General features: G+C 38.4%; 1 protein-coding gene across 1 annotated transcript in view; it reads left to right on the forward strand.

The window, feature by feature from the left end:
- CRPPA (CDP-L-ribitol pyrophosphorylase A) overlaps positions 1-14,791 on the forward strand; it is a 117,148-nt gene that overhangs the window by 18,672 nt on the left and 83,685 nt on the right. Inside the window, exon 3 of the mRNA XM_074150678.1 lies at positions 7,506-7,655. Coding sequence (XP_074006779.1) covers positions 7,506-7,655 — 150 coding nt within the window. The remainder of the gene's footprint in view (positions 1-7,505; positions 7,656-14,791) is intronic.

Here is a 14,791-nt window from a genome sequence, read left to right on the forward strand (position 1 = left end):
ACTTCTGTATAGCAGTGGTTGCTTACAGTTTGTGTCATTGCTTTGTCTATGCCCCAATCTCTCCCATCCAAACAGAACTATTTTGCCAGGATTTCTGTACGTTGGAGAAATACTCCAAGGGTTCCATCTCTGCAGCAGAATCACAAAACTTCCCATAGATTACAACTTTTGGTTATAGGGAAGATAAAATGTAATCCTACACAATAGCTGCCTACAAAATGCAGAAAAGGAAAAGAAAAAATGTAAAAAAAATGCGATAATTCAATGTGATACCTTGAATGGGCATTGGAAGAAATTATCTGATTGCTCTGTGTTACAAAGATAGTTACATGACTTTGTTTTATTAGATATTCTCCCCTTCGCATTTACAATATAGAAGATTTGAAAATAGCATCCTCTTAAAGATATGAAACATTTTAATCTTACAATTGGATTTTTGAAGATTCTGTTTCATAAATTTGAAATAAGAAATCTTTTCAGTAGAGACAATTCTTCTAGCTTAAATGGTAATTACTGAGTGTGGCTGAAGCAAGTTGATTAACATAGATGCAATTAGCTGGAGTGCAGATGGCTGAATAGAAGTGCATGTTTTTACCTGTTTTGTGCATCACAGATACTGTGTTTATATCTGAATTTTTTCATACTGTAGATGGCTGTGAATGCCCTTCATGGCAAGTAGTTTGATCAGTGTAAAAGAATACTTTCCCTGTAGTAACATGTGGAAACAGTTTGGAATAAAAGAAGAAATTAATCATAAGTTATTTTGAGCTGCTCTCTCTGGTTCATAGCCAGACCTAATTTAGACTGAAATCTTTAGGAGATGGTAGTGTTTGGAAACATATAAATAATCTTTCACCTAATAAAAAACATTCCAGGACGTATTTGTAAACTGTTAGATACCTAGCTTGTCTAAATTAACATTGATCATTATTGTTATGTACTCGAACAGTGTCTTAATGCAATCCTTGTCATCATGGGAAAGCAAGATAAAATTGTTTGTGTATTTACCAAATTCACCTCTACAAAATTGACTTTAATGGAATTCCGAGATGGATGTATTTGTCCTGCTAAGTGTGACTAGTCCCACAGTCTCCAGCGTACAGTTTCAAAGAAGTCAGCTGCTTTGAAGTAATGAAAATATATTTCTAGTGTACTTATATTTCCAGTGTATATATGCAAGACGGGTTATTTTTTTTCAAATGCAGGGTGACTAAATCATTTGGGAGTCTTGGTTCAGTGCTATTTTGCTTGTCAGAGTTGAAAACAACTCTGATTAAAGAATTTAAACTATTAAATGTGAATATAAATGTGAAAACATGACAATAGGGACATTCTTTTAAAGATAGCACTCATAAGCTATGCTTGTATGTGTTTGACGCCAGGCCTATTCCTAAGTAATTTCATAACACTGAATCTAATGCAGTTGGGATGATTGAAATATAAAATGTACTTTTATTTAATGTTACTAGAAAGCTAAGAAGATGGAAAGCATAGGGAGAATGAATTTTGGGGGAGGTAGAGCCTATGAATGGAGTGAAGAGTATTGTTGGTGTAATTAAAAAGTAGAAGGGAGTCACGCTAGAGGGATGGGAGAGTCTGCTCATTTTCGACTGGGCTCTGTAAAGTTTTAGGTTCTGATTCTCACCCGCTTGAAGTTCAGGGTTGCAAATTAACTGTGTAAGTGAACTTTGTGGGTCTGCGTTAGTACTTGGGGCCTACTGGGGACAGGGGCATGCCAAAGACTTTTTTTTTTTTTTTTCAGTTTGCCAGGATCTGTGGTTGTCTGAGTTTGTTACCACACTGTTGTAAAACAAAAGGAATTGTAGTTGTGGTATTTGTTGTAAGGATTTTGTGCCACTGCAATGTTTTTTTTCTCTTCCTAGTCCGTATCATTCCATTTGTTGAGCTTTGCAGCTATTTAGTATTGTTCTGTTTCAGCTCTGGCTACCAAAAATGACCAGATCAGTGATGTGGGTGTGTTGGTTTTCATGTTCTTTTGGAGCTTCTGGCTCTTTGCTAACTTGGTAGGTCGTATTCTAGATGCGGAGTGTTGGTCTCGGCTGAATAAAGTACTGTGTGTTGGAGTTACTTGTAACCTGGGTAGTATCTTGCTTGAGATGTAAGTTCCATCTCTTCCCATCAATCCTTTTTGAAATTTTAATGGATTCTGTTTTTTTAAATAAAATGAGGTTTATTCAGTTTTTATGAACATTCAGTAAAAATTATCTATACTGCATTGTATTAGCCAGGTTGCTATGTTGTGTGTAGGCTTCTGTGGGCTAAACATAATTCATTTTGTAATAAAAGGTGTCATCAATACCACTTGGATTTTACTTTCATTGAACTGTGTTGTCTTACTTGAAAACACACTCTGGTTATGTATTCACTAAATACAATCATCTAAACCATTTATTGTCAGAATAAAAGTATGATACAGCATTACTCTTTAGTGGAAAGGTGCATTAGTACATCTTGAATCTGTTGAAAATACTTATGATACCCTATTATACTGACCTGCAGGACACACTTGGTTCTCTACCTTTTTTTCAGTCACCATCAAATATAAGTCTTGAATTTGTGTGCTTTGTTCTACACAGTTATGCAAAAAACTGAATATAAAACTGAGAACCTGTTTATAAATGATTTCGATTCGTGCTCTTTAAAATGGGTTATAAAAAGACATCTGTTGTTTCTAAAAGTGTCTGGAGGCTGGTTCAGTCTTCAGCAGATGGGTGGATGAACTTAATGCTGAGAGCTACCTTTCTGTCACCTCCACTGAATTTGATGGAATTCTGCGTTCTCAGGAGATTTTACGATTGTTTTAAGGAAACGATAGATTAAAAGGATGGGTTTTGTTCCAATATTTTGTCTGCAAAGGAAAACTATCCAGTTAGCAGTATTTGCTTCAGTGTTGGTTATGCTATGAAGAAATGTTTTAAGAGCTTGCCCACAGGTATTTTGATACTTTAACTAACTTATTTAATAAAATATGCAAACATAGGGGAAAGAAATGTATGCATTTTCTGGATGTACCAGATTCACCAAAACTAGTGCTTGGAGTGGTTTGAAGGCTGTAAAGTGGACATTTAAAGAAACTCAGTTTTACTATCCATTAACTATCCACTTCACAATCAGGAAGGGTGTATGATGTGTTTTATATATGATTTTTGAGAGCAAATCTACTTGAAATCTGGGTCAAAATGATTAGAAATTGGAAGATGAGTATTCTGGTTAGGGAAATATTAGTATAAGGCCCAGGCACTTCCTTTAGACTCACAGGATTTGTATTTTGTGGTAGGCTAATTCAAAGTGTAGAAAAGGTCTGTAGAACTACAGTGACATTAACAAGTACCTTAAACTATAAATGAGGACAGATTTTCTTTGTTTTATTCATGTTTTAAATTCACGTCTGAACCTCTTGCCTGAGAGCTGGGCCAAATACCTGTGCATTCCTGACATAAACAGCAAGTCAAAGCTTCTCAAATTAGAACAAATAAAATTCAAATACCTGAGACTCAGTATATACTCTCTTTACTAATATGGAAATAGTGCTTTGTCACTGATTTGTAACCAGAAAAACAACATGGGAATTCCTTGCAAAGATTAAAATATTTGGTGGTGTAACTGAATAGACGTAGAACCAGCTGGATGATTGTGTTCTTCACTTGCACCCCACAGTCACCGGGGGCAAAAGCCCTTTTAGATACAGTAGTAATACCTTATTGTATTATTCACCCTACTATGCCCTAATAATGTTTAATAAGCTGAAATTCAGGAAAGGCTTTTGTGCTGAGTAGAGAAGACCCTTGTGTGAACTAGAAGGAAATGCTGCAGAGCGAGCCATACGTCTTCAACTGTGCTCCTCCTTGGCCTGCATATGAGAACAACATTCAGAGCTCAATTCTTCTGGTTTAACATGCCAAATGTTATGTTTACAGCATGAATGAAGATACCCACGAGCCAACTCTGGAAGCAGAAGCACGTGCGGTGAGGTCTGTGTAAGCCGGCTCGGGTTTGGCAGCCGTGTCGGCGTATGCCAGCTAGAGAATGTATCCAGAAGTACTGCAGATGCAAGGTTTCCTCTTTTAGGGACTCAGCTCTCTTGTCCCATATGAAAACAATGCAGGTCATACACAGCCCAGTATTTTCCTTTGTTTGATCCCAGTTTCACCCAGTCTGAAAGTGGCTTTAAGAACTAACGTAGTTCTTGTCTCACTGAGGCTGTAAGCTCAGCTCTGTGTTGGGTCACATCATCTGGTTGAGGGAACCTGTGTGTGTGTGTGTGTGCGTGCTGAGACAGAGAAGGGTCCTGCAGAAAGGTAAACCAGGACTAAGGAAAACAACCAACCAGTTTCTTCTGTATCTCGTCTTTGGATTTTAAGGTTTCGGCTCAGTGCTGCAGCTTAGCAAGTAGGCTCTAGCTCTACGGCTAGAGCTTCTGGACTCCAGCTTCATGGCTTCTGGACTCCAGCTGCTTGTCATATGAAGGTTTTGTGTGCAGTAGAAACTTCCTGGCATTAGGAAGTACAAGAGCTCTGCATTCTGCTTTTAGACCATAGATAAGTAATGGACTGAGCCGTCCTTTTTTAGAATAAAAGCTGATTTTTATTTTTTTTTTAATCAAATGACTGCTAGTCGTCTTGTTGCTGCGTACATAGTTAGAATTTCTCTCCCTTGTGTGATCAGCCATAAATCTTATTCTTTGTATTAAACCCCATGTTTTCTGTCAGTGTCAGGTATAGTTTGGGTGGACTTGCTGCAGAAGATATCTTCTTGTGCCCAGCTTGTGATTTCTCTTTGAGATGGAGGGAAGACAGGGGAGAAACTCTCAGCCTGGCCACACTGCACTCAGTTCTGGGGTAATGTAAAGCAGAACTGTAGTTGTTTGAAAAAAGCCATTTGTTAAATTTTAGGTGCCATGAAGCTTTGAATGATTTTGGAAGTCAATTGGGTGTTTTAAAAAATGACGTGTTTGGATTTATTAGAAACCAGATCTTCCTGAATCTTCTGGTAAAGCTAGGCCTCAGCAGAGCAGGAGATGTGGTTCAGTATTGTCACAAAGATACAGATATTCATGAATTTTTATTGTGCAATAAACCAGATGTCAAGAAGACAATGTGTTTCAGAGCTCTTTTAAGAATATAATTTTGAGTATTTCAATTTTATTTAGAATTGCAGTTTGGTTTTTTGTTCCTCAGAGTGCGTGTTTCACTTGTGAGATTTGGTTATGCAAGTCACATTGTATTCTCTTGGCCTGTTTTATGCTTAAAATGTAACATGACAAGATTGTTAAAAACTGTAATAAAATATTGGATCAGCCTAAGAAATCCTCTATTGCTAACTGTTTTTTTGGAATGGTAACTGTTTCAGGGGAAAAAAAAAAATCAAATAGACTTAACTAATTACAGAAAAGCTGTGGCTAGCATGCTGCTCTGTCTCTTTTCCCATGACCTTCTAATTTTTAAATTTTTTTTTTATGTGTATGTGCCCAATTAAAATACGACAGCAGAACAAAATAACATAGTCCAAATGCCCAGCAGCTGGGATATAGAGGTAATAATCCATGTCCTGGAATCACAGGAAATAGTGAGGGGACAAGTTGCAGATAATTGACTCTCTACTTCTGCACAGCTTTTCCTCAAAGTACATCTGTTAAATTTACTCCTCATTAAATACATTGATGTACTACTAAAATTATAGTGGTGTTCAGTTTTGTCAGTTTGTCTTTTCTATTACAGAAGTAAAATTGATCCTGCCTAGGACAGAAAAATGGTCTAGATGACCTCTTGAGATCCTTTACGGACAATTTTTCTGTGATTTCACAGTTCTTGCTGATCTTTCTGTATTGTGTTTTGCCTTTGGATGACAGTACTTTGCTCCATGTAGTGTTTTATGTAGGTATGTCTTCCCATGTATTAGAAAGCAAAAGTTCTTTTCAGGTTTGAGAAAGTGGTTCAGATATTTCCTTTATCATATGAATCTTTTGAATCTTTTCTCTCCCTTCTCCCTGCCCCAGTAGCTCATGCCTATCAGAACTCCTTGGGCATGAGAAACTGGTTCACATCTCTGTCCTCAGTCTGTAAAAGAATGAACTAAGAAGCTATATTTTAGAGCTCATAAAGTGCTCAACACGCTGACTGAATTCCTCTTTGTTTTATTGTTCAGTAGTGTGAAAGGGGGAGGGAAGACAACTAGTTCTTTGTTTTCTGAGAGGAAAAAAACTTTGGGCTCACTTTTGGTGTCTCATTCTGCCACTGTACACTTATCTGAGGTCAGAAATCTTGTAGAATGGACAGGACTCATATGCATGAAGGCAGGGTTTGCCAACAGAAGACAAAAGAAATCAACAGTAACAGTGCTCTTATTTTATGTGATGATACCTGTTTTTTTTCCCTGTGTAAAAGTTCACTAGACCTCAGGAGATTTTCTGTGGCTGCTGTGAAAAATGTCAGAATTTGCCATTGGGTTGGTTTTCTAGGTATGGTGATTTAAGATGATGGATAATTCAAATGTTTTGTAACAGCATCAATTATTCTTTTTTGTTATTCTTAAAAATAGATAATAAACAGTATAGTGTAAGGACGCCATTTTCAGTGGTTACCATTGGTTGGGAGCATTGTTTTTGCCCTATGACTTGATAAGCAATGTTCTGCTATTGCATACAACTCTTGTCCCATTTGCCTTTAGCTTCATATGAGGTTCATCTGAGCATTTGATAACTGACTGATGAAGTGTGGGTAACTTTCTGGACTAAAACCAGCTAGGAGAGCTGTATTTCAGAGACGCCATACATCTTTAATACTATATATTGATGAAAAGATCAAAGATATATGTTTAATTGGTTTCAAGTTTGAGCAAAACCAAAACTGAAATTATAAACATTTAAGTATCTGTTCTGGGGCACAGTGTTGCTTGGGTATTGAGTACTTTCTGATGTATATACTGTGTTCCCAGTGACCTCACTGATAAGTGTGGTTGCTCAGTATTTCACATGGTGAATTCAACATGGACCAAGCTCATTTTTCTGAAGCTTTTCTTGTTGCTTATTTCTAAGCAGTTTATCCAAACTGAAATCTGAAAGCAAGAGGTGGTGCAGGTTTTCAAGACCTCTCAGGTGTGTCCTGCAGTTTGATATCTGAATAGGCCTAGAACTGTCCTCACAGAAACCACCTAATATGTATATAGAAGGAAGTCTGAAAAATGAACCTCTCGGATCTCTACATCTATTTGCAGTAGATGAAGGATTTAAGATTATTTTATTTTGTAAATTGGCCCTCAACGTGTACTTATACAGTCTTATGTTGCTGTATTCCTTTTAGTCGTGTACAGAATAAGTAGTATGACTTAAGCATTATGAGATATATAAAAGATAAAGAAGTAGAAGATGTATTTTAAAGCTCTTGGGTTTTGTTTTTGTTTTTGTTTTTTTTTTTTTTTTACTGCAGCTATCTAATATATATTAATATTAAGAGCATTTGGGCCTCTCTTTGTGTTTTGTTCCACAGGCAGCAGGAGCAATTCGCCCTCTAGTTTCTACTGTAATTGCCTCTGCTGCAGATGGCTGTTTAGACCACTCACTGGAACGTGCCAGATACAGAGCGAGTGAAATGCCTCAGGCTTTCTTGTTTGATATAATCTATGAAGCATACCAGCAGGTAAGACTGTGAGACTTTCTAAGACTTTTTTTCCATTTACTTTCATTAAAAAAAAGGTAACTTTATTTCTTTTCTTTCAAAAATAGAGATTCAGCATCTATTTCGGATCACATCAAACTGTATGCGCGTTAGTTCTCTGCAGTCTTTTGGTAGAAAAGGTTTATCATTCTAATCTATTCAAGTTTTTCGATTACCAAACTGCCAAATACAAGAGGGGGTGAGGGGTTTAAACTATTGGAAAGACAGATTTGCTTTAATTTTTATTGCACATTAAATAGATTACTTAAAAGAGTGGGTTAATGTGTTTAAAGTTAAGTATGTATTAGGTATGTGTTGTTGACTGACAGTATCAAAAACTTTTGGATGCACAGTGTAATAATGACATAATATGATGGGATAGAGGCTGTTCTAAAATACTGGGATAATATTAACTTGATACATCTGGGTAAATAAGTGTTTAATTTGTTTTGTGTTGCTTGTGTATTGTACGTACTTTGATTGGTGGCTGAAAATATTTACTTAGTCTCTGTTGCAATTCTCCATTCTTTTTTTTCCTAATATATTGCTTTAGCATCATCGTTATTTAAGAAGATAAAAGTTGTGGGTAGCGTATGAAACCCTGACTCTTTTGCCTTTATGCCTCTTGCAGACTGCTTTCATTTGCCCCACCCTGCATTCAAAGCTTACTGGAAACAGTCCAAGCTTTCGTCTCAGCATTCTACTTCCTTTTCATTCATCACCTTGTGGAAATTGTCTGTCCTCCAGGTATCTTCCAGACTGACTGGAAGCAGACCATTTCTTCATTTGTCACTTGGAAGGAATTATTTTTCACTCCAGTAATGCTGACAGTCATTCTTTCCATCAGTCTTTCATTTCTAGAGGAAACAAGCCCAAATTACTGATATCCACCTTCAGAGAGTACATAGCTTAGAAGTCACCAACAACAGAACAAATGCATGGACAGGCAATGAAGGAGAAAAAGTTGCTTAATTCTTCAATATTTGTTTTACTTAGAAACATTGGCACAAATTCCATGTCATACCCTTTATGCTTGGTACTTGAAGCTATTCTTAGATGATGAAATGCTGTCCAAGATGAGGAGCTACTCAAGTGATTGGACTAGCTCCAACCTTTTTACTTCTGATGGGAATCATAGAATCTTAGAATTGCCTGGGTTGGAAGATCATCTAGTTCAACCTAACACTGACAAAAACCACCACTAAACCATATCTCTAAGCACCATGCCTACCCGTCTTTTGAATACCTCCAGGGATGGTGACTCAACCGCTTCCCTGGGCAGCCTGTTCCAATGCTTAATAAACCTCTCAATGTAAAAATTTTTCCTAATATCCAATCTAAACCTCCCCTGGCTCAACTTTTGAGGCTATTTTGTCTTGTCCTATTTCCTGTTGCTTGGGAGGAGACCGACCCCCACCTCACTTCAGCCTCCTTTTAGGGAGCTGTAGAGAGCGATAAGGTCTAATGGGAGGGTGCAGAGAGGACAGAGCAACCTCTAGAAGCAGGGGGATGTTCTTGGGGTGTATGATAACCCACAGCTGATGCTTCTAAGTGAGACTCTAGCTTGAATGTAGTGGGCATGCTCGTGATACAGGCAGCGTATATGTGCATAGAACACATCTCGAGACAACAGCTACTGTTGGTTATACAACTGTTTCTTTCTTTTTGATGTGTATCTCTTTTGGCAAATTGCATGCTTATGTGTTGCTTCTCAAAAAACCCCCCAAAACAACCCCCTGTTTTTTCCTACTGAGTTTGCTCTTAGTTTGCAGATATGGTACAGCTGGCAAATACATGAAAAGCTTTTGCCCTAAATGCCTTGTTCAAAAGGCAACTGTATTTGCAGTCCCCATGCTCCTCTGAATAGTGTTCTCTTCTCACATATGCATTCCATCAGTCTTCTTTTTTGTATCCCTGCTCTTTCAAGAACAAGCCACCAAAGTCGTTAGCGAGCAACCAAGGCTATGGTTCCTTGTCCCCAGTTCCCTTTGCATTGGCTAAATTCTGGTCATTTAAATGCTCTGTGCCTTGGAGCTCTGGGAAGGATAACACTTCGCTAAACCTCTCAACTCATATTGTTTGCTAATTATTTATGTTTCAATGGTGCCTAGCTGTCCAAGTCAAGGATTAAGACCCTATTGTTCTGGGAACTGTACAAGCACATAAAAAAAGATAGATAATAGTTGTCCTGAAAAACTTAGTCAAGCTACTGTAGGACAGATTTTTGTAGAAATGGATGCAGCTTACGATGCTTCCTAAATATTAACATACCCATCATTAGTTCCCACAACCTGGTGAAGTAGGGAAGTATCATTGTCCAGCTGAACAAAAAAAGATAAAACAATTTTGTTATTCCTGTTGCAAGTCCTTCGCAAAGCTGGGAATGGAATTCATTTTGGCTGCCTCGGCATGGGATCATGCTCCCCGCTCCTGTGTATTTTATACAGTTGTGACCTTTATGCAACAGCAGTTGGGGGGAAAAACAACAGTCAAACACGCATTCCTTGGAAAGGAACTGTCCATTTGAATTATTGCTTCAAACAGCATAGGCTTTTCAGTTACATTGTGGGTAACGTGGAATACCGCTTTCAAACTCCATCTCTGGTTAATGCATCGTCTGATGGAGTAGGTAGATTTAGAGAGTTTACTTCCAGATGTGTTCTATTTCGTGAATGTAAGATCTCTGAGTATCTTGACCACTAAGTTGCAACATTCAATTAAAGGTCAGTTCTCTGATCCTTACAGGGTTGCCATCTATAGTCTTTTTTTGCTTCTTTTGTCTGGTTCCAATCTGGGCAGAGCTGACTATTACTCCTTCTCCTTTTATTGCTGTTTTGAATGTGTTTAGAACTAGAAAGGAATAAGCTATTAACACTATTAAATTATGTGAAAATATTTTTGTATGATCTTTACAAAATGAAAAGTAATTTTACATCTCTTGCTTGATTTAAAAAATTATAGTAATGATTTGGGGAAAAATACATGCCTTGTACATAAAAATAACTGAATTAGATACAACAAATGCCAAAGATGGGTTTACGATATTATCTTAAAATATATGTGTACTACAGTGAATTCCCTTTACATTTGGTGCCAAAAATCCTGCACAGATTTTGAGGACATTCAGCTGGGTTGTTTGCATGCATTTCATTGTGATGCATCTCATTTTTGTGTGCTGGACCTCAATTTAGTTTTCACTCTTGCTTCTCTGATGTCTAGAACATATGTATTCCAAACAGATCTTCTTTGTTCAGATAAATGTTGCTTTCTGCTTTAACGGTGACGACATCAAGCTTTCTGACATCGTAACTATTGAATTCTCACCTTCATGGTAGTGCTGTTGAAATTCTTTAAATTTTGTTGCTCAAAAACTGGGTGCACTCTGTTGTCTTTATAAAAACAACCATTCTTCATCATTTCCATACCCCTGGATGTAACTGTGCTTAACGCTTTCCTTTGCAAGTCTCTGTGTCTGGTTGGTTACATGAAGCATGGGAAAACAGCTGTTTGCTTCTGTTTCAGTGAAGTATTCTGATGCTTTGTAGTAGGATTTAGGAATTTTGGCGTTGGGATGGTCCTGAGGTGAGAAAAGGATGAATTATACAGGCCTCCTTACATATGCCTGTGAGTCTTACTGTGTCACTCATCATATATATGCCTCCTCATCTCATATTTGTATGAAGTCCAGCACTGCTTTCATGCCCTGCAATCTGTTAAATTTATAAAATTTATAAAAAGTTACAAAATTATGAATTTGTAAAAGTTACAACTTTTATTTGTATGATGCATACGTGACATCTGCATATGTGCCCTTGTGGCCAAGAAGGCCAATGGCATCCTGGGATGCATCAAGAATAGTGTGACCAGCAGGTCGAGAGAGGTTATCCTGCCCCTCTACTCTGCCCTGGTGAGGCCCCATCTGGAGCACTGTGTCCAGTTCTGGGCTCCTCAGTTCAAGAAGGACAGGCAACTGCTGGAGAGGGCACAGCAGAGGGCTACAAAGATGATGAGGGGCCTGGAGCACCTCCCTTACAAGGAGAGGCTGAGGGACTTGGGTCTTTTTACTCTAGAGAAGAGAAGGCTGAGGGGGGATCTGATCAATGCTTATAAATACTTAAAGGGTGGGTGTCAAGAGGAGGGGGCCAGTCTTTTTCCTGTGGTGCCCAGGGACAGGACAAGAGGAAATGGGCACAAACTTGAACATAAGAAGTTCCACCTAAACATGAGGAGGAACCTCTTTACTTTGAGGGTGGCAGAGCCCTGGAACAGGCTACCCAGGGAGGTGGTGGAGTCTCCATCCCTGGAGACATTCAGAACCCACCTGGACACGTTCCTGTGGGACCTGCTCTGGGTGGACCTGCTTTGGCAGGGGGGTTGGACTAGATGATCTCCAGAGGTCCCTTCCAACCCCATGTGATTCTGTGACACAAAGTGGCCAAGAGACAGATGCAAACAACTGCGAGGGGAGGCAGAACTTTGTTGATAAAGCGTGTGGTATCTCGCAGACAGGAGGCTTTACCTCAGCCAGGGCTTATCCTCGGGTGTTGGGTAAAAGGCTAGATAATTGTGTTAAGAGGATAAATGAAATGTTGCATCAGTGTTCTTAGTTCTGGTATGTCCTTATTTGTGAGTTCTTGTGTCCTGCACAATGTCACGAAACATACCATTAACCTTCAGTATTTACCAAAGTGGACAAGTTGAACTTTTTAAAATAAAAAATGTGAATCTCTAATAACTAGTAAAACCTGCTAAAAAAAAAGGTTGTAAAATCACAGAACCAATTATATGCTTCAATTCTAACCTACCTGGGACAAAAACAGCCAGTTGGATTTTTTTTTTTTAATGTTAATAAGAGTTAAATTCCTGCTCTTTGGAAATGCATGTTTCTTTTCTATTCTTATCAGCCCTAAGGGATATCAGAAAAGTTTAAGTGTTAATTGAAAATCCACCCTTTCCAAAGATAGCAAATAAAGAATAAATTCCTTAGACCAGACTTGTTCATTTTTGCTTAAGGTAGTTTCATGTTTCTGTTCAGCTTTTTAAATTTAATAGGAGCAAACGCGAAGTATGATCCTGTAAGCCTGGGAGGAGGAGGGTGGGGGGAAGACTTCACTTACTGGAAGTCAAGTGTTCCCCTGGAGCAGTATCTTTTAGGAATTAGAGTATCAGGAAGTCAGGTAGACTCCCTTTTTCCTTTAATCAGAGTAGGCCGAGACCGATTTCTGTAATACCTGTGTCTGACATATGGTGAAATGCAGAGATCTCGGAGATCTTTTGTCTCTAACGCAAAGCATCTTGTTGTGTTATGTCATGGCAGTGTACAGAGTACCACAACCACAATATGCAAAGGCTGAAATACTTTCACAAAGCATTGTGTATTTGAAATGTGTCTGCCAAAGTAAGGAAGGGAGCAGGGACAATTGAAAAGCTTTGCCTTTTCTGATCTGGCAGAGAAACAGCTGGAAATGGAAGCAGAGGAGGAGTGGTATGTAGAAGATCCTGACTAGTTTCTATGTCAGAGATCTAAATAACAGATGATAACATGGTTAGAGAGTTATCAGCAGGAATGCTGGGGATGCAATGGAATTGGTCACCTGCGTGACCAGCCTGGTGAAGCAGAGGACCATGTAAGAAGGAGTAGCTACACGCAGCTGAAGAAAGGGTAGAACATGTTAGAAGGCTGTTCTGCAGGAATCCTTCATGTGTGGGTAGCATGGCAAAGTCTGATCACTATTTAAAGACAGAGCGATAGGTTTATAACAACCTTAGTTTTAAAAAGTAATTTTGATACACTTTTTTGTTTTGTTTTTTTTTTATGGTAATCTTCTATACATTGTTTTACACTTAGCCTCAAGATCTTCTGTACCTGGGAAAATTTACCTCAAAAGCTACACCATTTTTTGAGGGTGTTTGTATTGCATGTGTAGTTAGTTTAATCATCTGTTGATTCTAGACCTTTTGTAGATTATGGAAGTTTATATTTAGCTAATCAGAACAATGAAGCTGAAATAAAAACTAAAAAAATCAGGAACAGGAAGCAGCAATAGTCATTGAAGGAGGATGAGCTTCAACATGTTTAGAGATGTTTCTCTGATGCATGTCTATAACCTCCTTACAGATATCCCCATAGAACAGACTGACCTTAGGGATTCTGTCTAATCTGTGTAGAAACTATGTAGAGATTAGTGCTTTGGGGGACTACACTGAATTAATACATCTGTTCATAGCCAACATCACCCACTTTTTGGATAATAAGCAATCACATTTACTTACAGGACATTACAGCATCTGCCTGCATAGGGGAGAGCTGCTATATATAAGCATAGTAATGACAAGATACAAAATAAGTGTGTCAGGGAGAATCATGCAAATACTTTGATGCTAAATTCTGGGAGGCAGATGTTGTTCCACTCCCCCCAAAAAATCATTGCAAGACGTCCCCAGCTGGGGTTGAGATGGGGAGAAGAGATATTCTGCAAACTGTCCAACTTGGTCCTCGGCAGAAGAAAAGGAAATCCCAAAATTGTTCTCATCTAACAAACCCCTGAGAATGTTCAGGGGAGATTTTGCCAGAGTATGAAAGGAAGTTGGCTATTGTTAGGCCCATTGTAGAAGTATTTGCTCAAAGTATTGTCTTTTCTGTATGTAAATAATAGGGAGTGTATTCCATGTGGATTTTGTAAACTTCTAAAGTGCTTTTTGAAAGGGCACAACATTACTGGGATTCTTCTTCAAACATGTGTGAAGCATTTTAGTATCCTCTGTAGCAGGGAAGTGGAGTCAGCTGTAGCAGTTTAGTAATATTTTGGCATAGGTCAGGCAAGTCCTTCGAGGCAAAACGTCTAGACTGATTTGGGGATTTTCCTGTGGGTTCATTCTTTGTTAAAGAAATCAATGTCTGTCAAATTAACATTGCCAGGAGCAAGAGGCGATTAAATGAACAGTAGCGGACAAATTGTTGGCTAAAACCTTGGCAACTTTGGGAGCAAGGGTCAGATTCACAAAAAGGACTGAAGGGTCACAATGTAAGTGAGGCAGGATTTGGGCATTTAGGTTTCGTGCTGGAATCCTGAAAAAAACCCGCTGCCCACCTCCCTCCTAAGACTGAAGATAACTGA

Source organism: Numenius arquata, chromosome 7 (genome assembly GCF_964106895.1).
Source record: "Numenius arquata chromosome 7, bNumArq3.hap1.1, whole genome shotgun sequence".
NCBI classification, from domain to species: domain Eukaryota; kingdom Metazoa; phylum Chordata; class Aves; order Charadriiformes; family Scolopacidae; genus Numenius; species Numenius arquata.